This window comes from Artibeus jamaicensis, unplaced genomic scaffold, assembly GCF_021234435.1.
Source record: "Artibeus jamaicensis isolate MK-2021 breed Jamaican fruit bat unplaced genomic scaffold, CSHL_Jam_final contig_851, whole genome shotgun sequence".
NCBI lineage: Eukaryota > Metazoa > Chordata > Mammalia > Chiroptera > Phyllostomidae > Artibeus > Artibeus jamaicensis.
In genome coordinates this window covers 2,620,764-2,647,300 of record NW_026521986.1, presented here as the reverse complement: position 1 = coordinate 2,647,300, position 26,537 = coordinate 2,620,764, and the positions used below count along the sequence as shown (strand labels likewise).

The following is a 26,537-nucleotide window of genomic DNA, read 5'->3' as shown; positions in this document are numbered from 1 at the left end:
CAAATGTAAATTAATTTTCTATATTCTAATTTAGTCCTATATCAACTGTCTGCTTGGCATCTCAAGACAGCTGATCCACAGTCATATGAAAGTTAGTGTGTTCAAGACTAATCATCTCATTTCTGAAAACTGCTCTCCTATATTCATATTTCTGTTATGATATCTTATTAGTATAGATTCAAATCTTATAGACATACTTTACTGTTCCCTTTCCCTATCCTTCCAGATCTAATTGGTTGCTGAGTTGTGTCAGTTCTCCCCAGTATTTCTTAGCCTTTCAGCTCTCCATTTTATAATCAATTCCCCTTGGTTCAGGTTCTCATTACCTCATGTGTATAGATTGTTCTAATAGCTTCATATTGGCCTTTCATCTATTACTGTAAATATTACTGTTAGATTAAATTTCCTAATACATAGTTCTGAATGTTATCCCCCTATTCAATCTTTAATGTCTTCCCATTATCTCAATTAATGTGTAAATTATTCAGTCTAGTCTTCATGTTTTATTATTAATTCATATATTTATACTCTACCTCATTCCACAAAGAATTTGTGGCAGCTTACAGGAAGCACATATAATCCATCAGTGAAATGAAAATAGTAAATAGTGAAGATCAGGACCAAGAATTATCTAAATTAGAGTAGATTAAAAGCGGATATAGAGGCAGATAGACCATAAATCCTACAGGGTTTTCTGTTACTGAACCATAAATTTGGCCCTGAGCTTTTAGGTAGTCCAAGTGAAAGGAATATAGTTAAGTGACATTAATTTTCCTTAGAGAACAACATGTTTTCCTCACTTATTTCTAAAGGCACTTCCCCATGTGGTCCTTCAGAGAGTGCACAGAGAGATAAGAAGGAGACCCTGTCTAAAATCGTTAAAGCTAATGTAATACAGGTTTTGTAAATCTATTTAAAAAACCCCCTTCCACGAGAGCCAACACCTAAATAAAACCCAGTAGACAAGATTCTAGAGAAATTGTTTGTGTTGGAGGAGACTATTTTTGATTCTCCATTTTGAGATTACCAAAAAAAAAAAAAAAGGCTAGAATTATTAGTAATCTTCTCAGAGCACCTCAGAGTCCCAAATAACCCTGAACTCTCAATTTTCTAGAAGATTTGATGAATTTTATTGTTAGACAGGAGCTAGTCAGTGTGAAATGGGGACCTTTTAATCCTTCACATATCTGTCATGTACTTGCCCTGTCACATGGAAGTCAGGAGCCCTGAATGAACTTAGTTGTTATAGAATCCAAGTTTCCAAATATTGATTTCACATCTAGTCCTATATGTTCTATGTTATTTTTCTTTACAGCTTACTTGTAATGTTGACATATCAATTGTTGGTTCAAGTAAATTTTTCTTAAACATAACGACTGTATTTTTCCAGGAAATAGGAAGTTATTTGGGGCCCAAGAGGATGACAGAGCTCCGGGGCAGTGGTTTTTTATCCTGTGCCATGGAAAGTGTGCTGTTGATTTTTCAGCCATTGAATCAGTGGGTGCAAATGTAGGCAGTGTCTTCTCTCCCCTGCACTTCATATTAGATGATTAAGAAGTGGCCAGATCAAATTTTTTAATTTAAATTTTATCTTTATTTTTGATTTTAGAGAGAGAGGAAGGGAGGGAGAAGGAAAATGAGAGACACATTGCTGTGAGAGGGAAACACTGATTGGCTGCCTCCTGTACATGCCCGACTGGGGACTGAACCTGCAACCCAGGTATGTGCCCTGACCAGGAATTGAGCCTGTGACTTTTCGGTTTGTGGGATGATGCCTAACCAACTGAGTCACACTGGTCAGGGCAGGTCTAAAATGTGCTTTGGAGAACTAGATATTAATAAGCATAGAAAGTTTGGGTATCATCTCAGTAATAAAGCAATGTTAAAAATGATTATGGCCTATGGCTATGTGAATGTGTATGTATTGTGTATGAACCAAATGCTGAGTCATAAAACTACTTACGATTGAGACTCCATCCAAAGCTTTCAGTACTGGAAGATGAAATATTACAAACAACCGGTAGTTTTCCTGATTCCATACAATAATGTTTCCATACATGTCTAGAGTGACCAAGTTGCATAAACCCTGGGTAACAAAAATATATACATTTAAAGATATATGTATAGCAAATTTTTCTTCTTAAGAGTTTAAACATCCTTGAATTTTAACATTTGAATTACCCTGCAATTTCATAGTGAGTTGAGTGCTTTTCAGTGTGCTTTTTAGTGCAAGTGTTAACCTTTCAGATAATTAAGCTCTAATTTTTGTACAGTGTGTTCAGTGGTCTTTGTTATATGCTGGTGCTAAATGTGTCATTTGTCCTATTAGAGGCTTGGAGGGAACTTAGCTAAGTTTAAAACAATATACTTTGTTTATACTATAAGGGCTATTAAGTAGTATATATATGTGAATTCAGTTATAACAAGAATGCAAAACACTCCCTTTGATGAGGGATAAAACTGAAGTGCTCCTATCTTCTGGGTGTAGAATTCAGCTCAAGGGAAAATGCTTTCTTATCAGACAAGACATTTTGATGTGCCCTTGTTGTAAAGGAAGGGTCCTGAGTAGATATGGCTGGGAGAGGTTAAGATAAGGAATAAAACTATTCTGCGTCATAATGTGAAATGGTTTATTTTGTTGCTGCAACTGTTGATTAGGTTGTCTCTGCAGCTTTAGAAGTAGTTTACTGGAGTAGGATGGGGAGAAAGCTGAACTTAAGGAAAGATGGGAAGTGGACCTACATTTTCACTGGGAGATAAAGTCCATGCAGTATGTTATAAGCAAAAGAATTGGCATCATGGTGAGAGTTCTGGTGTTAGAAAATGGCCATCCAACTTTAGAAACAATGAAGTCACACATTACACTTGAAGTGAATTCTTATTCTGTGCTTTAAAGAACTTCCATTTTATTTAAACTTTCAGTAAGGACTGTTGTACAGTACTTGAATTAGAGGTTTCTCAGGGAAAATTAAAGAGAGCAAAGCTGGGTAAAGTTGACCAGAAAGAGGGAGCCACCAGTAAGAACAAGTAGATAAGTGACAGTCAACCAAGAATTGCTTTGAGAACAGGAAATCTTACTCTCCATCCAGCTTGGGGAATTCTTAGAAATACCAAGGAAGGCACTAGTTAGGAGGAATGGGGTTTGGATTATTTTATTTGAGTAATAAAAATAATTTACCCATGGAGGTTGTCACACTGGGGACATATGTTTGGAGTATATATATATATATATATATATATATATATATATATACATATATATACACACACACACACACACATATATACATATATATAACATTAAATAAACCTTATTATTCTTGCTTTTTATTTTTTTCTTTACATTTTTCTATATTTTCAAAATCCTGTACAGTAAACATTCACTACTTTCATTGTATGAAGAAACAATATTTTTAAAAAGAAAAACATTACCCCAGTTAGTCACCTTTAAATTGTGGATTTCCTGATTGAGAGCAACATAGTTATTGCTTATGTATAATTCAATCAGAGTGACAGCTTTTTGTAAACCACTCAATGAAGTGATTCTGTTGTTCTCAAGAGAAAGGGAGTGAAGATGAAGCATGTTATCAAAAGTATGCTTTTCCAAACCAGTGAGAAGATTGTTATTTATGCTGAGGCGGGTTAATTTAGTTAGATTGGAAATGCCTAGAAAAATAAGCAAATTCAAGAACAGATTTAGACAGCACTGAAAGGTTAATTTAAAAAATAACTGTGATCATTTTACTATTTCTCTTTTCCCAAATCAAGTGGCTTAACAGATTCTATAATATATATTAACCATCATTGTTTTTCCTTTTATTTAAGGATTTACAGTGTGTGTAAAGTCCCAGCTAATATGTTAAATTTCAATTGAATTGGAAGGAGATTTTGGATTTCTAAGCCGATTCATTCTTAATAGGTGTTAAGGGAAGGTGTTATGTAGGAAATACTAAATTGTGCTTTCAAACAACTGCTGGGAGATATAATTAAGATTTTCATCATCACAGTCACACAAAGTTTTACACAAAGCTAAATTTAATCACCAACCCCCATTTTGAAACAAGGGTGAGGAACTGGAGTATAATACTCTGGAAAGTATTCCTCACTGTGGCATCATTTGTATTAAAAAGAACCAATTAGGCTAAGTATACCTTTGTATGATTAAAAATACTCTAGGACAGAGCCCTGACTGGTGTGGCTCAGTGGTTGAGTGCCGGCCTGTGAATCAGAAGTACTCTAAGATAGAACTTTGAAAAATGCCACCTATCACCACAATCTAACTCCTGTGTACATTATCTGGTGTAGGCACTTTGTAACTGTAGGTAGGAAGGTGCAGTTAAAAGGTAAGAACTTTGTAGTAAGAGTTGGTTTTAAATGTATCACTACTGGGTTTGGGACCATAGGTAAATATGTAAAATGATGTAATCACTGAGCTTCATTTTCCTCATCCATAAAATGGACATACTGAAATCTACTTGTTAGGGGTTATGGAATGAAATGGAATGGCATTTGAAAAGCATCAGTATGGCTTTTGGTAAATAACTGGTCCTCAATAAATTTTATCTACAGCCCTTTCACACCAGCTTCTATCATAGTACTATGCAATGCTGAAAGTAAATCAACCTAGGGCATGTTAGGATAGAACTATCAAAGCAGAACTTCTTTTTTTTGTTTGTTTTTTAAAAAGGTTTTATTTATTTATTTTTAGAGAGAGGAGAAGGGAAGGAGAAAGAGTAGGAGAGAAACATCATTGTGTGGTTGCCTCTTGTGAGCCCCCTACTGGGGACCTGGCCTGCAACCCAGGCATGTGCCCTGACTGGGACTTGAACTGGCGAACCTTTGCTTCATGAGCCTGTGCTCAATCTACCGAGCTACATCAGCCGGGGCTGAAAGCAGAACTTCTTAAACCTATCTATGGATAGGTTAATGGATATTAAACCTATCTATGTCTGGAAAACAGAAGAGCAGTATCTGTTGAAGTCTAGGGGGGTTAGTGATCTCTGAAAAGTGGGTATAGGGAAGATGGGTATAGTTTGGAGGACTCTTCCCTTCAGTGGGGTTATGGATGGAAATAAAAAGGAAATAGTGTTCTCAATTGTATACAGAAAGCAAAGCTAACACCCCTATTGTACGGGAATGGAAGACTAGTGATGGTTCTCTATACCAATGTCTGAACTACCCTCAGGTTCACTCAGCTGAAATCTACAGAGTGGCCTGGGAATCTGTTGGGACTCTTAAGGGATCCTTATGCTTGAGGAACTTTTAGAAATATGTTGTTAACAGCCGTTAAAATAAAGTATGACTAATGTTATACGTGTTTTAAAAGATATTTAATTTTGTTTTCACATGTAATTTTTTGAAATATAATTTTCTGTTTTATGTAAAAGGTAGTACACATACATGCTAAAAATAATCCAATAATTCACAAGTGAATAAAGCGTAAATTAATCTCTTTTCCAGCCATATTTCTAATTCTTATCTTCTGTCCTTGCCAAGGGCAACCCTGTTGATAAAATGCACATCCAGAAATATCTAATACCTAGATAAGTGTGTATGTTTCTGTGTGTGTGCATACTCAGACATTAGTAAAGCTGTTTAATTGTACTTGCAAGTGGATCCACATAAAAGTTTATATAGTACATTTGACTTTCAGTCCCTAGTGAGAAAATTTCCATTTTTGTTAAAGTCTTCAAATTTCAAAATGTAACCTTAATTCCATATTTGGAAAAATGAACTGGGTTGTTTCATCCTTTTAAAAAGCACCTCACTCATTCATTCATTTTTTCAACTCTACAAATATTAATTATGGCCTAATTTGTAATGTGCAGTTTTGGTAATAGGTAGTAAACACTGGCAGAGAAGAGGAGAGACAAGGTGGAGAAGGTGCAAATCCACTGGCTGGGCTCATTATATTTCAGCAGATGGTCACTGCTCACGCCAATAGGTGTTGAGAATATTCTGCTCCAAACCTTTTTGGAATTTCTCTGGAGATTTTCATCTGCTGAAATTGTGTCCTCAGTGTTACTCATTTTTTGTTCTTCTCAATGAGACATTCACATTCAAAGACTCAGTTTCTCAAATACCTTACCTTCTATCTTTGAGATGCAGTTTCCATCCAAGGTGAGCTCTTCCAAATTAACACAGGAGTCCAAGCCTTCCATTTTAGTGAGATTATTATTGTTGAAGGATGCCCATTTCAAATTTTCCAACTTTTCTATATTTGTGATTTCAAAGAGATGTTGCCCATCTAAATTTAAGGCAGTTATCTGTAGAAAAATTAACCTTATAAGTTACTTCTGAATTTAGTGAATCAATATATTCAATGTTATGAGATAAAAAGATTAGTGAGATAATTCAAATGTGATATCAAAGGAATTCCTTCACAATAAAGATTTTATAAAGTCCTTAGGTTATAAGAAAAGGAAAATTTGACAAGATTGTAACTCCAAAAGGGACTTAAATGATATTATGGATATTGTACTGCGCCAGTCAGATTCTCACTGCAGTGAAGGACTTGTCCCAGCTGCTGGAAATGCTTTGGCAGAGAGCTTTCAGCTGTCAGTCCCTTCACGGACAGCCTCAGCTGCAGAGAGCTGCCATGCCCAAGGTCACACTCCTTCCCAGGTTGGCCCGCATCCAATGATGGAGAGATATAAAGGCCTGGCCATCTCAGTCCAGCTTGGGACAAATTTAAAGGGCCATTCTAATTTCAGAAGTCTCTGTGTGGTCACCCAAGGTTGTCACTGGACCAGCATCACAGCTAAATATCTGTATATATTAAAAATAATGCCACTAATATCCTCCATTTTCAAGGTTCGTCTTTTCTTAACTCAGTTTCTATTTTTGCCAATAGATATAATGGTGATTTATGCAGCAAGAGGTTGCTGGTGCTCCAGAGCCTTCCTCTTTATCTTTGCCTGAATTCTGACTAGTTCCCTGTTCCCTTGCTAGGATCCTTGATCCCTTTTACCTTGCCACCCAAACTTTTAGTTTGCCCTCTGACTCTGAGCTTTAAAGTTTGCTTGCTTATTTTGACATATTATCAGGATCCACTCATGGGTTTTGTAGTCTATTTTTATGCTAGATTTCCAACTCTGTGGTGACTACCATAAAAGGCCTAGCTCCCATAACTTAACTAGGTGCAACTTGACCTCCCTGTTTAATTTTAATTTTGGCTTTTCCAATTTTCCACCACTTACCTGGATCTTCTATATGATACACAGACCATAGCTGACTAAAAATTAATTGAAATTAAGCTTTTTTATTTGGGTTAGTAGAATTAGCCTTTACCTTCAAGTACCAGTTTCCATTCAGATGTGAATGTGGTCCTAACTTTGAAATCTGTGTCATAATTTTGGCAGAAGGCCATATACTAAGTATCCGTGGTCTCTCCTCTTTAGTGCTAGAGTGCTGTAAGAGAGATAACTAATAAAACAAACAAAAAAACATGATGAAAAAAGGAGAGGCATTTAGAAGTTCATTTATATATAGCTAAAAGTACTGTTTCCTAGGTAGGAGGCCCAATGAATAATTTTAAAATATGATGTTATCTCTGTCTTAAAGTGTTTTCAATGTCTAGGTAAATTTAATTATGTATTTCACTCTATTTTTGTTTTAGCAGATATTTAACCATTACAAAATAATATTTATAACATTGTGAAAGGAATACTGTAATCCAAATACCCATATAATCCATCCATCAAACCAGTTTGGGAGCTAGAATATTCCTACTACCCATCCTAATCCTTTTCCTCTTTTTCCTCAGAAGCCATCACTCACATGAATTAGTTGATCTCCTAAGAAGTGATCAAATGATCTCAAATTTTGTGCGTGCCATTTGCTTGCTTTATTGACCTATGTTTGTGTCCATAAACAATGTCATTTAGTCTGCACATATTTGAACCCTATGTAAATGAGTGATATGTATGAAGTCTCCTATGACTTTCTTTGCTCAACATTATATTCATTATATCTATGCTGTTGCATGTAGCTGTAGATCATCCATATGTCATGCCACATAGCATTTCCTGTCAACTCCCTTGTTAATGAACACTGGGGCTGATTTCAGTGTTTTTGCTACTATAAACATTCCTGGAATGTTATTGTGTCTAACTCCTGGTGCACACAGTAAATGTTTCTTACAGGGGTGTCCAACCTTTTGGTGTCTCTGGGCCATGCTGGAAGAAGAAAAGTTGTCTTGGGCCACATATTAAATACATTGTGACACATAATCACACAAAAAAATCTCATAACATTTTAAGTATATTTATGATTTTTGTGTTCGGCTGCATTCATAGCCTTTTTGAGCTGCAAGCAGCCCGCAGGCTAGGTTGGATATCTCTGCTTAGAGTATGTACAACTTGCTGGGATGTAATGTATGTGTACATTCATCTTTACTAGATAATGCCAAATCGGTTTTCCAAAATGGTTGTACCAATTGTAACCATTACTTCAGATCTTTGTTAAAACTTGATATTATCAGGCTTTAAAATTTTTGCCAATTGGTGGCTCTAAATTGGTAGATCGTTGTAATTTTAAAGTTCATTTTCTTGAATACTAATGTGGTGGTGCGTGTTTTCTTGTTACTTGGCTGTTCTGGTTTTCTTCCCAGTGAAGTGTCTGTTTAAATCTTTTGCCCATTTTTCTGTTTGATGGGTTATCTTTTTCACGGTATACTCTGGACAAAGAATATCTGTTGTTAGGCGTGTTGCAGATTTCTTTTCCCAGCGTGTAGCTTGTCTTTTCAGTTTCTTCATGGTGTGCCCTTTGAGGCAGAGATGAATTACTTGTAACATAGACAAATCCAATCTCTTACAGTTTATGCTCTTTGCTGCTTGTGTAATAAGTTCTTCCCAAATTCAAGATCATAATGATAATCCCTGATATTTTCTTCAAAAAATTTTTGGTTTTTCCTTTTATAATAAAGTTCTTAATGTACTTGTCCCAGTGCCTTTTATTGACTAACCTCCCTGATTTGTAAAGGCAGCTCTGTCATTTACCAAGATTGCATGGATGTGTGGGTAAATATTGGGTTTTTATATTCTGTTCTTTTGGTCTATTTGTCTAACCCTGTGTCAATTCCACACTGTCTTAAAGGATTATAGTAAGTTTTGATTTCCGGTAGGGTAAATCCCCAACTTTTCTAAAGGAGTCAATTGTGTTTTTAATCAACAAAAAATTTCTTTCATTCAGTTTGAATAGACCCCAAAATAAACATCACGTTGTTTAAGGAACTAATATTTAAATACCCTTACAAGAAGTAAATAGCTAGAAAACTAAACTAGAGATATTTAGGATATTGAAGCTACTTTGGCAAAAGTATAGCAGTATTAATCTGAGTCATACAGGCCTTTACCCTCCCTAAGTTAATAGGTTTTGTTTTTTTCAACCACATATGTATAATGTCAATTCTAAATACACAATTCCCTAAATGATTTCTCATGGGCTCTAAGTTTACCTTATTTATAGAAAATTAAATGGGATACATTTAAAAAGAAAAAATTCAAGTGATATGATTATATTGATTTTTTATTAGCATGCTAAGAGGATATAAAACAATAACAAAATACAAATATTGAAAATATTATTGGCATATTCTAAATAGCACAAGAAATATTAAATAATAAAATCTAACCTGAGTAATCTTTGTTCCACTAATAAATTTCATAGCTGCTGTTGCTTCCTCTTCAGAAATTAGGAGTCCATCTAAATGAGTAAGGGTCTTTAATCTTCCAATAACACTCAGCCTTAATGTGGCTGGCTTGGGAAAAATAACAGAAAGTTAATTTCTACAAAATATTACAATGTTAAGGCATGGAAAGGAGTGCTTCTTCAATCCTTCCTATATAACTCAAAAGTATGCATCTTTTATTTTATTACATATCTAAAAATAAAGGCTTCACTTAATTCTTTACACAATAACTGGAACTAAATTATATTTATGAATCAATCTGTTCTGTGTGGAGGTGGATGCTTTCCTCCTATAAGGGGGAGAGCATCCCATAAGCTGTTAAAAAGTGACGCTGGTGAGAGTGTTCACAGAACAAATGCAGCTCCTTCTTTTTATCTGGATCAGCAGTCAGCTAGTCAGCTCAGGGTGTGATTCAATACAGCTCTTTTCAGCCCTTGACATTTAATTTGGCAACAGGGAGATAGCTGTACTGTGATTATTCAGGAAATCTGCTTTGACAAAAGAAAAATATCCTTCAATTTCACAGAGCAAAATGGAAGAAATACAATATATACCATACTATGGCCAACTGAATAAGAGCAATGATGCTTTAGTCCCTTTTCAAAATGTTGAATACAGTCTTATATACATTTTTGCAAAACAAGGAAAGGAGGATTCTTGAAATTATAAACCTGGGGATTGTTTTTGAATACTTGCAGATACCCTCAAATGTAATCACTGAACACTGAAATTTCTCAGTATGATGATAAAAAATGTTCAAGTTTCCTTTTATAATAGAACATATCAGGTGACATGGCAAGCTTGATCCCCCCTTAACAGTATGTTTCTTTCACTGTATTCTATTATTTTTGATTCCTTTGCCTCATTGCAACAGAGGTCTAGCACACTGAGCTACACAAACTCTCTGAAGTTTTGCAAATGGCAATGACATCTAACACTCCTAAAGCCATAACACTCTCAAATGATTAGAGAACACACAAAAGTCTGATATGAAATTATAGCCTTTTCTTATAATAACATTTGATCACTATATTAATTTCAACTTATGAAATACTTAAAGAGATTCTAATACAACAAAGATAATTTGTCTATTTCTAGCTATCATTGAATAGCAGTGAGAAAAAGGTTTTAAAATAAAAATAACTTTGCTTTTTTAATAACATGCTTGTTGCATACCTTTTGCCATGGATTATGTCGAATATCAAGAGTAAGAAGTTTCATGGTATGTTTGCATAATATATTTATTTCATCACCAGATTTTTTCAGTTGGTTCCAGCTCAAGTCTAAGTGCTTCAGTTTCATCAGACCTCTAAATCCCTCAAGGGTTATCACATGGTTGTGGCTTGCATCCAAATATTCAAGGTTATACTGCAATACAGACAAGTGGAAGTAATGCTGAAAGCATTGTGGTTTGTATTTACACAGTTCTTTTCTCTATGATTCTCTAAGTGTTCTACATGCTTTTTGGTAATCCTCAGAGAAAAACTAAATAGTAGTTATACTGCAATCACGGTATCAACATATACATTCTCCTAAAGAGCTACAAAATAAAGAATGACTTTATTTTAGTCACTTTTCTTAATTCTTAATTCTATTAAGTCATTTTACCCTTATAACATAGAGTGACACAGTTTGTTTTCTGAAAGAGAAGGCAAGGAGAAACTGGGAAGATAATTTGTTGTCAACAAACAAGGAATTACACTTCTTAATATTAGATTTTTTATTTCTACTATTGACCTCACAGCTTGATTTAAAAAGACTTTTCAGAGGTAGAAACTAAACCTATTCTATGATTTTCTTATTCAAAAGTGCATGGTTTTTAATTATAATTTTAAAAAATCAGTAAAGTAACACATGTTCTCTATTGGAGTTTTGGAAAATACAGTAAATAGATACAAAGAAAAAAATAGAAAACATAATTTGATTGCTCAGGAAGAATGACTGAAAACATCTTTTATTATATGCACATATATTTTTCTTGTATAAAACATATTCTATTACATAGTGTTTTGTATCCTCTTAACATGTGCACATATCAATACATGCTCTTCAAAAATTTTAGATAATTGCATATTCTAATATGTAAATTATTATGATTGTTTTAAGCATTTTTCTATGAGTATTTATGTGGCTTCTAATGGTTGGTAACATTGCAGCCAATGAACATGATCATGTAATTTTAGTTGAGATGCTGATATTTTTTCAGATAGAGTTTTTAGAAATGAGATTACTGCTTTTAAGGATTTCTGTATTGTTAAGACTCTTGATAGATATTGCCAAACAGATCTCAAGAAAGTTTGTACCATTTTTTCCTTCCATTAGTTGAGTGTGAGAATGCCCATTTATTTAAATACCCAGCAATCACCCTGCCTCATTTTAATTTACATTGTTTATTACCAGTGAGATCAGACATCTTTCCATTTGTTTATATTAGCCATTTTCAAATTTCCTTTTTTTTGTTCATTGCGCTTCTTGTCTTTGGCTATTTATCTATGCAGAGCTTCATCTTACTTATTTGTAAGATGTCTTTAAGACTTTGTTACTTACATTTGTTGCAAATAAATTTTTTCATAAAATATACACTAAGACACAACAAGACAGAGATAAAGATAACTTTAAGAAGATATTTTGCAATGTATTTTTAAGATAAAAATATTATTACAGATTAAAAATGAATTGACTTATTTACAGCTTAAACAATTATTTGAATTCAGCATAGAAGTAGTCACTGCTATATAATGAATGCATAGTTTATATTGTTGTAATAGCATTATTACAGTGGTTCAGGTCTCAGGATTTGAATGTACAGGTCATTAGAATCTAAAATAAAATTTGGAAGACAAATAGCGTCACTGACTTTTTATTCTCATGAATAAGCATTAAAAACTATCATTTACTATCATCATAATTTCTTTTTTAAATGTTGTTTTATTTTAGTTGTTCAAATACAGTTTTCTGCCTTTTACCCCCATCCCAGCCCACACCCTCAGCCCTCTCCACCTCCCTCCCTTTTCCACCCCCCACCTTGTTTTTGTCCATGTGTCCTTTATACTTGTTCCTGCAAACCTTTCTCCTTTTCCCTTGAAATTCCCTCCCCTCTCCACTCTGCTCACTTTCTTTTTTAAAAATTGCTGTTCAAGTACAATTGTTTCCATTTTTACCCCTCAGGCCCTGATACCCCCCCTATCCCCACCTCCCACCCTCGAACCCACCCCCTTTGGCTTTGCCCTTGTGTCCTTCATACATGCTCCTTGATGGCCCCCCATTATCCCCTATTATCCCTCTCCACCCCTCCTCTCTGGTTACTGTCAGATTGTTCTTTATTTCAGTGTCTCTGGTTGTATTTTGCTTGCTTATTTGTTTTGTTGATTAGGTTCCACTTATAGGTGAGATCATGTGGTATTTGTCTTTTACTGCCTGGCTTATTTCACCTAGCATAATGCTCTCCAGTTCCATCCATGCTGTTGCAAAGGATAGGAGCTCCTCCTTTCTTTCTGCTGCTTAGAATTCCATTGTGTAAATGTACCATAGCTTTTTGATCCACTCATTTACTGATGGGCACTTAGGTTTCTTCCAGCTTGACTACTGTGAATTGTGCTGCTATGAACATTGTGATATATATATGGAGACACACACACACACACACACACACACACACACACACACAGAAAACAGTGTGGTGATAGCCTGAGGGAAAGGGAGCAGGGTAGGTGGAGCTGGATAAAGGGAGGGATAATGGGGACAGAAAGAGGCTTTGCTTTGGGCAATGGGAGCAGGCTGCAGCATGTAGATGATGTTTTATTAAGTTGTACACTTGAAGCCTGGATGGTTTTGTGAACCAATGTCACCACAATAAATTAATTTAAAAATAAATAAATAAAAAGGATGTTGGCTTTCCCAAAAAAACAAGGAAGGGGGTTTAATACTGAAACCTAAGATCAGTAAACAAAGTAACACCTCCTACAGCAGAAGCAGTAGCATAAAGGCTTCGTATGATTGCAAGGTGGTAGAGAATGAATAAGAGGTAAGAATGTTGATATATTCTGGAAAGGTATATCAATGACCTGGTACCCATGGAATCTGGGCCTGCTGGATTGGATTCTGGAAACACATATGTAATTATTTTTGTTATGTGACATATAGCAAGGAAAGCAAAAGCCAGACAAGATCCAAACTGATGTGTATATGAGCATTACAGCGTTTGTCCTATGGTCTATGAGAAGGCAAACACAAGCCAAACAAGATCTATGCACGTGGCAGTCAGGTAGAAAGGACAAGGTGGAGAGTAAAAGAAATAACATGGATCATGAACAGACGGGAAGAACTGACAATATTAGATGTGAAGTAGTAAGAGCAGAATAAAATGGAAATGACACTTTACAAAGGAGATTTTAAAAACAAGTCTGGAATAGTTTTAACAAACTTATTTTAAAGTAGCTAGAAATCAGATATGACCACAGGTGTATATTTGGTGTGTAAGTGAAATTTAAATCTAAGTGTTTTTAATTTAATTTAATTTAATTTTTTAAAGATTTCATTTATTTATTTTTAGAGAGAGGAAAGAGAGGGAAAGAAACTTCAATGTGTAGTTGCCTCTTGCACGCCCCCTACTGGGGACCTGGCTTGCAACACAGGCATGTACCCTGACTGGGAATTGAACCAGGGACCCTTTGCTTCCAAGGCCCATGCTCAGTCCACTGATCTGCACCAGCCAGGGCGAATCTAAGTGTTATTTTAGAGAAAGTAACATAAAATAGTGTGGGTAGGTTTTGTTCTTTATCTGGGCTGTATAATCTTGAATATGGTATATATGAGTTCATAATTACAAAAAATAATTTATCCATTAAATTAATAATTCTGTTTTATTTAAGTAATTTCAAAAAGACTGTTCTTACCAAGTGGTATACATCATCTAAACAAGTAAATTCATTAAAGCTGATATTAAGTCTTCGAAGTCCTGTTAACTTGCAGAGATCTCTCAGTTTACTCAAGCTGTTTCCATGGAGATTCAGACTCTGAGGTAAAATAAAATATAAATTTAAAAAAATACAGCTATTCTATACCATAGTTATTTAAATAACATTAAGATAGAGCCAATGAGAAAAAAACCTAATGTGTGATTTTAGAAGATATAATTTATACCAGCATCAATGGAGCTGGTTCTTTAAAAAAAATGATTTTTGGCCTGGTCTATGTCCATCAATAATTGGCATACAATTCTTTTAGGAAAATAGCTCAATCTATTGTTGAAATATTTATTAGGGCAGCTCTATATCTCAAGCTAGCCAGTGAATAATGTAGGCTCTGAAGATTTTTGGATATTAGCTAGGACACCCCACAAGAGAGAGAGAGGATGGAAAGGATATAGCTGATAATAGGAAATCAGGTCAGGGCACTGGACTAAGGAGGACAGGCTGAGTGAGGCTGCTGAAGTAGTAGGACAGAATGTCAAAGAGAGAGGTAGAAGAAGGTAAAGCAAGTCATTTCAATAAATTAACTCAAATTCTGTTGACCAATTTTGTAAAGGTGATGCTTCAATATTCTATGTTGATTAATCCTGGAAATGGATTTGAAACTTTTCTGTCTTCATCCCAATCATTTAAGGAGAGTTTGTTTGCTATTCAGGAATAAAATCCTTTGCACACTAGCTGGCTACCCCTAGACCTACATTGTCCTGTGTGGCGACCACTACTCATGTGCAGCTATTGAGTACTTGAAATGTGATGAGTCTGAATTGGGAGGTGCTGTAAATGTGAAACACACTCTAGAATTCAAAGTCTCGTTATGAAATTGTCTGATTAATGAATCTTAATATTCACTGCATGTTAAAATGATAAGATTGTGGGTATGTTGGATTAACTAAAATTCATTATTAAAATTAATCTTGCCTTTTAATTTTTAAAGACTTTTTAATGTGGCTACTACAATTTTTAAAATTACATATATGGTTCATATTATATTACTACCAGAGAGCACTGACCTAATCCACATAAAAGAAAAGAGTTGGGTACTTTTAAATTTGACAGCATGATGCCTAGCATCATCAGATAGGTAGTTTAATATTTTTAGATTTCATATGACAGATTTGATTTCTTATTCAAGGTTCCTGTTCCTAAATTTTATTCATCATAATACTTACCACAATGTGACTGAATGTGCTAGTCTTGGCAAGGGAAAGTATCGTTTTATCATCCAAACTAAAAAGTTTTGGTCTGGGCTTGATCCTGGGGTCCATTTTTGTAACTTCATCATCAAATTTCAATTCCTGGGACAATACTGATCCTTCTGATTTTTTTTTGCTTTCTTCTAAAATAACATTGTTGAATGAAGAAAATAAAGAGTGAGGCTTGACCTAAAAAATTTATTAAAAATATTGGAAATTTGGTTGCTCTATTTATAATTTTGAAAAAGAAATAGGCTATGTAGAAAAGATTTTTTCAGTTATATAGTAATGCCTATGATTATCAGAATCACATTAGAAATCTATGAGAGTAGATTAAAATTGTGGGCTTATTAAGAATAGATGTATTCATCCCCTACCACTGCATATTCCCTAAAACTAGCAAAAAATAATTTTAAAACATTTTATTAACAGTGGAGAGGGCACCAACAAAAGACTAGAAATTGTACAACATAAATCAGAAGGTACTGAACTGACAGAGAAATAGGAGCAAAAATGTAAGCTCTAGCCAAAACCTACTCAGGAGGTAACTACTTTGAAAAGCAGATCCAGAGAAACTTGGTGTTCAGAGTGAACAAGTAAAATAGCAGGAAGAAGCTCCAAGTAATTAAGTAACAGGTAATTAGGTAATTATGGTAAGAATTACATGTAGATAAGCAAGAACATCGTGAGCAAATAGAAATAGCTCTAGAAAAAAACAAAATGGCCCTAAGAGAATTTTTAAAAATCTGGGAGAATAAAGCATCTATAATAGAATAAGCCATCTAATGTAGAATAAATAGGGTAAATACATTAAAGTCAAAATAAGAATAATAAATGAAATAAAAATATTGAATGAATGCTTTGAAAAACCAAATGGATATGGTAGCAAATCAAATTAACAATGTGGAAGCTAGTACTGAGGAAATCTTCCAGAACATAGAATTTTAAAACAGAGATGTAAAATATGAAAAAAAAAGACAGGATATGGAAGATCAATTCAGAATGTCCAGTGTTTAATTAATAAAGGTTCCAGGGGGCTTGACAAAAAATAGAAGAGAAGTAGTAATTGAGGAATTAAGAGAAGAAAACTTCCCTGAAGTATAGAAAGAACTGAATCTTCAGATCAGAAGAGCTCATGAAATGGCAAGCAGGATGATAGAGCTAATGTCTTTGCTGACATTATGGAACAGTCACCACATTGAGGAACATCCCATTTCTCAACTTCTTACTATTTGAGTTTTTCTATTTACTACTTGTCTGTGTTTCTGTGTCTTTTGCTGAAAGTATACATGACTAAAACAATCCCATTCATGAGTAAAATACAAAATATAAATGCCCAGAACTATACTTAACTATAATTAAGACCTATATAAAGAAAACTGTTAAGAGAGGACTTGAGTAAATGGAATAATTTATCATGTTCCTGGATGAGAGGCCCAATACTGCAAAGTATTTGTTTGGCCTTAAATTAAGTTTTAAATTCAATATAATCTCAATCAAATCCTAATAGAATTTTAAAATAGAACTTGGCTGATTCTAAAATTTATTCAGAGAAGAAAATGCTAAAAAATGCCTGAGATTTTAAGATGCAAAGGAGTAAGTGGAAGCTACACTGACCTCCTCTCAGGACCAAACAGGATTTACAGCTAAATTAAAGAAAAATCATCCTGAATAACCAATGAACACTAGCTAAAGAGAATATAACCAAGGACAGATGAAACAAACCACTTTACCACAAGACTGGTAGGGAGTGTGGAGGCATGAGAGGGCTGGCTGGGCCCCCACAGTTGGCAGCTGAAGTTCTGCAGGGATATTTCAGTGTCTGGGGGGTTCTTCCTGAGAAGTGTGGAGTCTAAACCCCAAGCTGGGGTCCATAGCCTACAGCACTAGAACCAGGAAAAGAACCCAAGTAACATCTGGCTATAAAAAGCAGCAGGGTTTCTGTTCACAAGGGAAAGATGGCTGGAGACATGGACAGCATCTTAAAGGGCCAATGCACGAAATCTTGTTTACAGCTACTTACTCTGGGCTCAGTTAGAGGTTGGGCAGAGTAGAAGAAAGCCACATGAGGAGAGACTGGGGTTGGTGGCTATGGGGAGAAAACTGAAGGAACAGCCACCAGGATCTCTGTGCTGAGTCATTGCCCATACTGCAGGAGCCATATTTTTTAGGCCAGCACTCCTCTCTGAATGGCATCAGCCTGAGCAGAAGCAATAGTCCCACCCGCAGTAATTACTCTGCCCACCCAGTGGAGCTTAAGCTCGACTGCGGATAAGTACAGCTGGAAGACATTCACTGATTAACCCCACAGAAAGCCTGCAGGCAGAGTAGGGTCTCTGGAAGCTCTGAGACTGTAGCTGACCCTCCCTGGGGCCTGGTGCTGGTAAAAGCCAGCCTCTGTGTGCAGCCTGGTTTTTTATGCACGCACCCAGGTCCAGCAGGGGGAGCCACATGCTCTGGATTGCTGCTGACTCTGAACAGATTGCCCAGGTCCAGTCACAGGCAGCATCTGATATATATAGGAATTGTCTGACATAGATCTGCACCAGAGTCATTGCATATCTACCTAATACATAGAAACAAATACAAAGAAGCAGCCAAAATGGGAAACAAAGAAAAAGGCCCCAAATGAAGAACAAGAGAATTCTCTAGAAGAAGAACTAAATGAAATGTAGGCAAGCAATTTATCAGATATAGAGTTTACAGTAATGATTATAAGGATACCCACCAGCACAAAAAAAGACAGAAAAAATAAAAAAGGACATGTCAGAATGCAATATCTGAAATAAAGAATACACTGGAAGGCATAAACAATAGGTTAGATGAAGAAGAGGATCAAACCAGCAATTTGGAAACCAAAGTAGAAAAAAAAATCCACTTAAGCAGAGCAGCAAAAAAAAAAAAAGAATTAAAAAAAAAGGGAGAGAGTTTAAGAAATCTTTGGGACAACATGAAGAGAAACAATATTTGCATCATGGGAATGCAAGGAGGAGAAGGAGAAGAGAGTAAGCAAGGGATCAAGAACCTATTTGAAGAAATAATGACTGAAAACTTCCCTAGTCTGGCAAAGGAAAAAGACATACAAGTCTCAGAAGCACAGAAAGTCCTAAACAAGATGAACTCAAAGAAGCTCACACCAAGATACATCATAATTAAAATGTCAAAGCTTAAAAACAAGGAGGGAACCCTAAAAGCTACAGTAGAAAAGCAGGTAGTTACCTACAGGGGAGCTCCAATTAGACTGCCATCTGATTTCTCACCAGAAATATTTCAGGCCGAAAGTGACTGGCATAAAATATTCAAGGTGATGAAAAGCAAGGACCTACAACCAAGGATACTTTTACCCAGCAAGGTTATCATTTAAAATTGACTGAGAAATAAAGAGCTTCCAAGACAAGAAAAGCTAAAGGAATTTGTTAACACCAAACCAGTGTTAAATGTTAAAGGCTTTGCTTAAAGAAGAGAAAGAAAGCAAGAAAAGAAAAGGAAAAGAAAAGAAAAGAAAAAAGAAGAGAAAGAAAGAATAGCTGGGAGTTTCTTCTTTTTTTTTTAATGAGTTGGGGAAGGGAATTCTACCTATCACTTATCAAACCATATCATTCAGATTGTAATAACCAAAACAGTGTGGTAGGGGTCCAAGATTAGACACAGATATCAAAAGAACAGAGTAGAAGGATCTATAAATAAGACTTGTATATGAAAATAATTTTAACAATAAAGATTGTATTTTAAAGTGGAGCAGAAAAGATGATACTTATAAAATAGCTATTTATTTTTAAGAAAATATTTGATCACTCTACCAACCTTACACCATATAAAACAATTTTTATGTAGAACTAAAAAGCTAAAAGTTTTAGAACAACCTATATAAGATTTGGAAGACAATAGATATTTATATAAGTCTTCTGAAATGAGACATAAAATCCAGAATCAATACTGGAAAAGAAAGAAAACTCTGAATTCTTAAAAATTAATGTGTAAATTACAAATTAAAATTACAAGTTTTTTTTGCTACAAATAAAATTAAAAGACAAGTGACAGAAAATATTTGCAACATATAGACACGATAAAAGATTAATATCCAGAATGCACATAAGAATTTTTCCAATCAGTGTAAAAAACATAGAATCCAATAAAAATGGTCAAAGGATATAAAACATGATTTATAAGACTATAAATAATCCATAACATGAAAGAACAAAATATCACTTTTTTGCATATCAGAGTGAGGAGTGAAAGATTGATGATATCTTGTATTGAAAGAGGCAAAGAAACAACACTATCATACATTGTTAGAAATTTGTAAAATGGTAAAACCTTTGTGAAGAGTGCTGGCAAAACCTATCAAAATTGAAACAGAGGGTTGGGTGGTGAAGGTAGGGGCAAAAAGGTGAAGGGGATTGGGTATTAAGAGGTATGAACTTACAAATAAGTCACAAGGATGTAAAGTACAGCATAGGGAATAAGGTCAATAATATCACAATAACTTTGTACAGTGACAGATGGATGGAGGACTTTTTGTGGTGACCACTTTGTAAGGTGTATAAATGTGAAATCTCACTGTTATACAGTGGAAAGTTATAAAATATTGCATGTGAACTGTTCTTTAATTAAAAAGAGCCTTACATTCCAGAATAAAAATTAGACTTAAAAAAAAGAAAATGCATATACCCTTTGACTATACAAATTCTTCTACAAATCCATACTGCAGAGAAACTTCCATATCTGTATAAAGATGCATCCACAGTGTTGTTCACTGAAATGTTGTTTAAAATAGAAATAAAACCAAAAACAACCTGTATGTTTCATCATTAGGGAAATCAGATAAATCAGAGTATTACTGAATAGTATGCAGCTACCAAAAATGAAGTATACATCAACATGTACTGAAGTGAAAAATATGCCCAAAACATATTGATAAAGGTAAAAATTATCACAGAATACTGAGAACTTGATTCTACAGTGTAAAATGTTATGTTTTTATACATGTAAACACATAGAAAAAGTTCAAAAGCAAACCTACAAAGCTGTTAACAGTGGACGCCTTCATGAAAGGAAGTGGCAGTGGGGTTAAAGTGAAAACAGATTTTCATGTTTATTCTATATGCTGCAATTTAGCTTAAATCTTTTCCAGTGAGACTATAGCCGTATATTACTCATGTAATATATTTGCATAATTAAAATATTTAGGTGTCACAATGATTTGCTTTTAAATTTGAGAATATATACAAATATATACACATGTAAAATAGTATTGACAACATTGTTAGACTTCAAATTAATGTTCTGTTCTCATTAAAGGCATTCTAGTTTTAAAAGTACATTCAGAGATTGGGGGAAGATGGCGACGGAGTAGGATGGAGCAGATTCTAGCTCCCGTACTTGTGGGTGAAAATCCTGGCAGATCTATAGAGAAGCAGCACACTAATCCATCAGTTATCCAGCATTTGTGAAATTAAAAGAACAGAGATTGTGATGGATGCTGAAACACCAGAAAGCGGCAGATCAGTGGGGTCTCAGGGACCGGAGTAAAGACAAAGCAGCGGTGGGGGCTGGCTCCCCCGGCCAGGTGGCCCCGGTGCTGCCTCTACAGCCAGGGTCCAGAGCCATCAGTCTGAGACCAACACCAGAGGTGTCTGCCACAGGAGCCTTGGCACCAAGCGGCCCCAGTGGCCACCAGCGCGGGCCAGCAGCTTTCCCGCTCCCCGTATAAGCAAAACTGGACAACACCGGGCAGAGACCTGTCTGCTTGCCTGCTTGCATTAACAGGGAGGGTTACAAAGACACAGGGCCCTGTTCAACTGCAGACTCTGTGGTCGTAAGCCTGGGAGAATTGAGAGACGCATTGGCCTCACTGGTCTGGCTGGGTACTGGGCTGGACTGAGAGGCAGGCTGTCTGGCAGCAGGCTGAGAGGCAGGCAGGCTTTTTTTTGAAAGTGGACTGAGGGGTTCTTTTGCCAGGGCTTCTTTTGCTTCCCACCCAGCCTTGCAGCAAGCCAGGGGGAAAGCGGAGGCATTTGGGGCCCTACCACAGGACTGGGAAGCGCCCTGCCAGTTTCACCTGGCCAGTGTGCACAGGCATAGAAGTGGCCACAGGACTGGGAAGGACCCTACCAGAACCTGTGGGACCCAAGCAGCTTGGCGAGTGTGCAGGCACCCACACCCCAATCTGGTTGCCTGGTTGGTGCGCGCACTTGCACGGGCATCCCAGCCCACAGAGAGATCCTGCTGCAACCAGAAAAACCAGTCTGGACAGTTCGAAACCAACAAGGGAAGGGTTTCTCTATTGTTGTTATTGTTTTTTGTTGTTTGTTTTTTGGGGGGGTTCCCCCCCTTTTTTAGTAACTTTTTTGTGCGTTTGTTTAGTAATCTTATATATTTTTTAATTTTATTACTGCTTTATCTTTCTATACTTTGTTCCTCTCCTTTCTTTTTCCCTGTTTTAGTCCTTCTTCCTTTCCTCTTAAACTCATCGCTTTCGCCTCCCTTCTCCTGCCTTTTTGTTTGTTTGTTTGTTGCTTCGTTTTCTTTTACCCACAAGAGACACAAAAAACTAGGAACTGTGAAAGCACCAGAATGGGACCCAAAGAGGGGGCATCTCAACACTAGAGACAGAGAGACAAATTTCACTTTCCTATAGCAGAGAAGCCATGAGGTATTGCATTTTTTCATTATTCTCACTTCTTTTATATTTTAATAGTATCTCTGTATTCCTCCTCTTTCTGTATAGGCTTCTCAGTCTTGAGTAGTTATATTGTATTATTAGACAGGCTTCCCCTGTTCTTTCCTCCACAATGCTTTGCTAATCCTCTATACTCCACGACACTTGTTTTCCTTTAGCACACTACCTAAAGCTCTATAATCCCTACTCAGACAGATCACATAGAGTTTGTTATATGAGTGCTGCGCTAATATTAGTGTAAATAATAGCTGATCTATACAACAGTAAATACTTCACAACACATCTCCCGGATCTTAGCCCATTGTACAGGTCCCTGAATTCTATTACTGTAGTGCTTAACTCTATTTGCTCACACACGACACCTATTTACTGTTCCTTACACTCACCTTACCTCAAAATCTGACCATCTGCAACCTCACTGCTTTCTAGTTCCAACTAACAAGACTTCCCTCCCCAACAAGAGGCTTATGTTTGACCCATCCTTTGGAAAAGTGGCAAGTTGGGCTGAAGAATATGGTTAACACTATTTATAGCCTAAAGATTGCCTATCTCCTCTCTACCGGCTGTGACTGTAAATATCATAAAAAACTCTTCTGCTGGCATAAACCATTTTGCCTCCCCCTCCAACTGATTACACATACACAATAAAAGGAGTAGGTGGAAATAGAGAACATCAAGATACCTGAAGGAGTGTGCACCACTGAAATTCACAGGTATTATACCACAGAAGTTCACAACATAAACCCAGGGAGTCAGAACTGATCAATTTTAGAAGCTGAGGCTAACAAGAAGAGTCTTGCAAACAATGGGAAGACAAAGAAACAATCCCCAAATGAAAGAAAAAGCAGAAGCTTCAGATAGAATGTTAGATGAAATAGAGGCTAATCAACTATCAGATAGTGAATTCAAAGCACTGGTTATCACGAAATTCAAAGAGCTCACAATGAGCTACCAGAAACTACAGGGGAGCTATAATGATCTCACCACAAACTATATCAACATGAAAAAGGAAATAGAAACTATCAGCAAGGGACAAGAGGAAATGAAGAATAAAATTTATGAATTGAAGAACACAGTAGAAGGTTTCAAAAGTAGAATTGATGAGGCAGAGGATCGGATTAGCGAGTTGGAGGACAAAGTAGAAAGCATCTCACAGAAAGAGCAGGAAAATGAAAAGAAACTCAGAAAGAATGAAGAGGGATTAAGAGAAATACAAGACAATATGAAACGTAATAATATCCGAATAATAGGGATACCAGAAGGAGAAGAAGAAGAATAAGGGATAGAAAACATATTTGAAAGAGTAATGAGAGAAAATTTCCCCAATTTGATGAGAGAAAAAGTCACACAAATCCAGAAATCACAGAGAGTCTCAATCAAGAGGAACCCAAGGAGGCCCACTTCAAGACACATCATCATCAAAATGGCAAAATTCCAAGACAAAGAGAGAATCTTAAAGGCAGCAAGGGAGAAAAAAGAAGTAACATACAAGGGAGCCCCAAGAAGGTTAGCTACTGACTTCTCAATGGAAACACTCCGAGCAAGAAGAGAATGGCAAGAAATATTCCAAGTAATGAGAACCAGAGGCCTACAACCAAGGCTACTTTATCCAGCAAGGCTCTCAATCAAGATAGAAGGCCAAATAAAGAGCTTCCAAGACAAAAGAAGTCTAGAAGAATATGCCTCCACAAAACTAGTCCTACAAGAAATACTAAAAGGACTGCTTTAAGGAAAGGAAGGAAAAGTAAGAGACAGAGAGGAACACAGGTACAAAAATGGCAATGAATAAGTACCTATCAATAATAACCTTAAATGTAAATGGATTAAATGCTCCAATCAAAAGACACAGAATAGCTGAATGGATAAGAAAGCATGACCCTCACATATGCTGCCTACAAGAGACCCACCTCAGGACAAAAGACCATCACAGACTAAAAGTGAAAGGCTGGAAACAAATTTACCAAGCAAACAGACAAGAAAAAAAAGCTGGGGTAGCAATTCTCATATCAGACAAAATAGACTTCAAAAAGAGGGCCATAAAGAGAGACCCAGAAGGTCACTTCATTATACTCAAGGGAAGAATCCACCAAGAAGACATTAACATCGTAAATATATATGCACCAAACATAGGAGCACCCAAATATATCAAGAAAATCTTAGAGGACTTCAAGAAAGATACAGAGAGCAACACAATTATAGTAGGGGATTTTAACACCCCACTGTCAAAAATGGACAGATCTTCCAAACAAAATATCAACAAAGATATTGCAGCATTAAACAACACCCTAAAGGAAATGGACTTAGCTGATATAGAGCCCTTCATCCCAAAGAAGCTAAATACACATTCTTTTCATATGCACATGGAACATTTTCAAAAATAGACTACATGATAGGACACAAAACGAGCCTCAACAAATTCAAGAAAATTGAAATCATACCAAGCATTTTCTCTGACCACAAGGGACTGAAATTGGAAACCAACCCCAAAGGAAAAAACCCAAAGCACCCAAAATCATGGAGACTGAATGGTATGCTATTAAACAACGAATGGGTCGAGAATGAAATTAGGGAAGAAATCAAAACGTTTCTGGAAACAAATGAAAACGAACTCACAACAACCCAAAACTTATGGGACACAGCGAAGGCAGTCCTGAGAGGGAAGTTTATAGCAATACAGGCCTACCTAAAGAAGACAGAAACATTTCAAATAAACAACTTAACCCTATGCCTGCAAGAACTTGAGGAACAACAACAAAGACAGCCCAGAGCAAACAGAAGGAAGGAAATAACCAAGATTAGAGCAGAACTAAATGACATAGAGACTAAAAGCACAATCCTAAGGATCAGTGAATCCAGGAGTGGGTTCTTTGAAAAGATAAACAAAATAGACAAGCCTTTAAGTAGGCTCATCAAGAAAAGAAGAGAGAGGACTCAAACACAATCAGAAATGAAAGAGGAGAGATTACAACTGATACCACAGAAATAGAAGGGATCGTAAGAAATTACTATGAAGAACTGCATTCCAAGAAATTTGAAAACCTAGGGGAAATGGACACATTTCTAGAAAAATATAATCTTCCAAAACTCAATGAAAAAGAAACAGAAAATCTGAACACACCAATAACAGCAAAAGAAATGGAAACAGTAATCAAAAAACTCCCATCACACAAAAGCCCTGGACCAGATGGTTTCACAGGAGAATTCTACAAAGCATTTAAAGAAGAGCTAACCCCTATTCTTCACAGACTATTCCAAAAAATCCAGAAGGATGGAAAACTTCCAAATTCTTTTTATGAAGCCAGCATCATCCTAATTCCAAAACCAGATAGAGACACATCAAAGAAAGAGAACTTCAGGCCAATATCGCTGATGAACATAGACGCTAAAATTCTCAACAAAATATTGGTAAATCGCATCCAACAATATATCAAAAAGATCATACACCATGACCAAGTGGGATTCATCCCAGGGATGCAAGGATGGTTCAACATTCGTAAATCAGTAAATGTAATACATCACATAAACAAAAGCAAAGACAAAAACCACATGATCATATCAATAGACTTGGAAAAAGCTTTTGATAAGGTACAACACCCATTTATGATAAAAACACTCAGCAAAGTGGGACTAGAGGGAGCATTCCTCAACATAATAAAGGCCATATATGAGAGACCTACAGCCAACATCATACTCAATGGGCAAAAACTAAAATCTTTCCCACTAAGATCAGGAACAAGACAAGGTTGTCCACTTTCACCACTTCTATTCAATATAGTTTTGGAAGTTTTGGCCACAGCAATCAGGCAAGAAAAGGAAATAAAAGGCATCCAAATAGGAAAGCAGGAAACAAAACCATCACTGTTTGCAGATGACATGATAGTGTACATGGAAAATCCTGTAGACTCTACCAAAACACTGCTCAAACTAATTAATGAATTTGGCAAAACAGCAGGATACAAAGTCAATATCCAGAAATCGAAGGCATTTTTGTATACTAACAG

General features: G+C 36.0%; 2 protein-coding genes across 2 annotated transcripts in view; one reads left to right on the top strand and one right to left on the bottom strand.

Annotated features, from left to right (window-relative positions):
• RTN1 (reticulon 1) overlaps positions 1 to 26,537 on the top strand; it is a 325,732-nt gene that overhangs the window by 66,084 nt on the left and 233,111 nt on the right. The window contains exon 3 of the mRNA XM_053673284.1: positions 1,610 to 1,720. The gene's annotated coding sequence lies outside the window, so the exon portion shown is untranslated. The remainder of the gene's footprint in view (positions 1 to 1,609; positions 1,721 to 26,537) is intronic.
• The window catches only part of LRRC9 (leucine rich repeat containing 9), a 103,491-nt gene that overhangs the window by 36,881 nt on the left and 40,073 nt on the right, over positions 1 to 26,537 (bottom strand). The window contains exons 16-23 of the mRNA XM_037132383.2: positions 15,831 to 16,043; positions 14,587 to 14,706; positions 10,868 to 11,059; positions 9,635 to 9,760; positions 7,291 to 7,425; positions 6,089 to 6,266; positions 3,446 to 3,666; positions 1,964 to 2,086 (exon numbers count right to left, since the gene is read on the bottom strand). Of these exons, the coding sequence (XP_036988278.2) occupies positions 1,964 to 2,086; positions 3,446 to 3,666; positions 6,089 to 6,266; positions 7,291 to 7,425; positions 9,635 to 9,760; positions 10,868 to 11,059; positions 14,587 to 14,706; positions 15,831 to 16,043 (1,308 nt within the window). The remainder of the gene's footprint in view (positions 1 to 1,963; positions 2,087 to 3,445; positions 3,667 to 6,088; positions 6,267 to 7,290; positions 7,426 to 9,634; positions 9,761 to 10,867; positions 11,060 to 14,586; positions 14,707 to 15,830; positions 16,044 to 26,537) is intronic.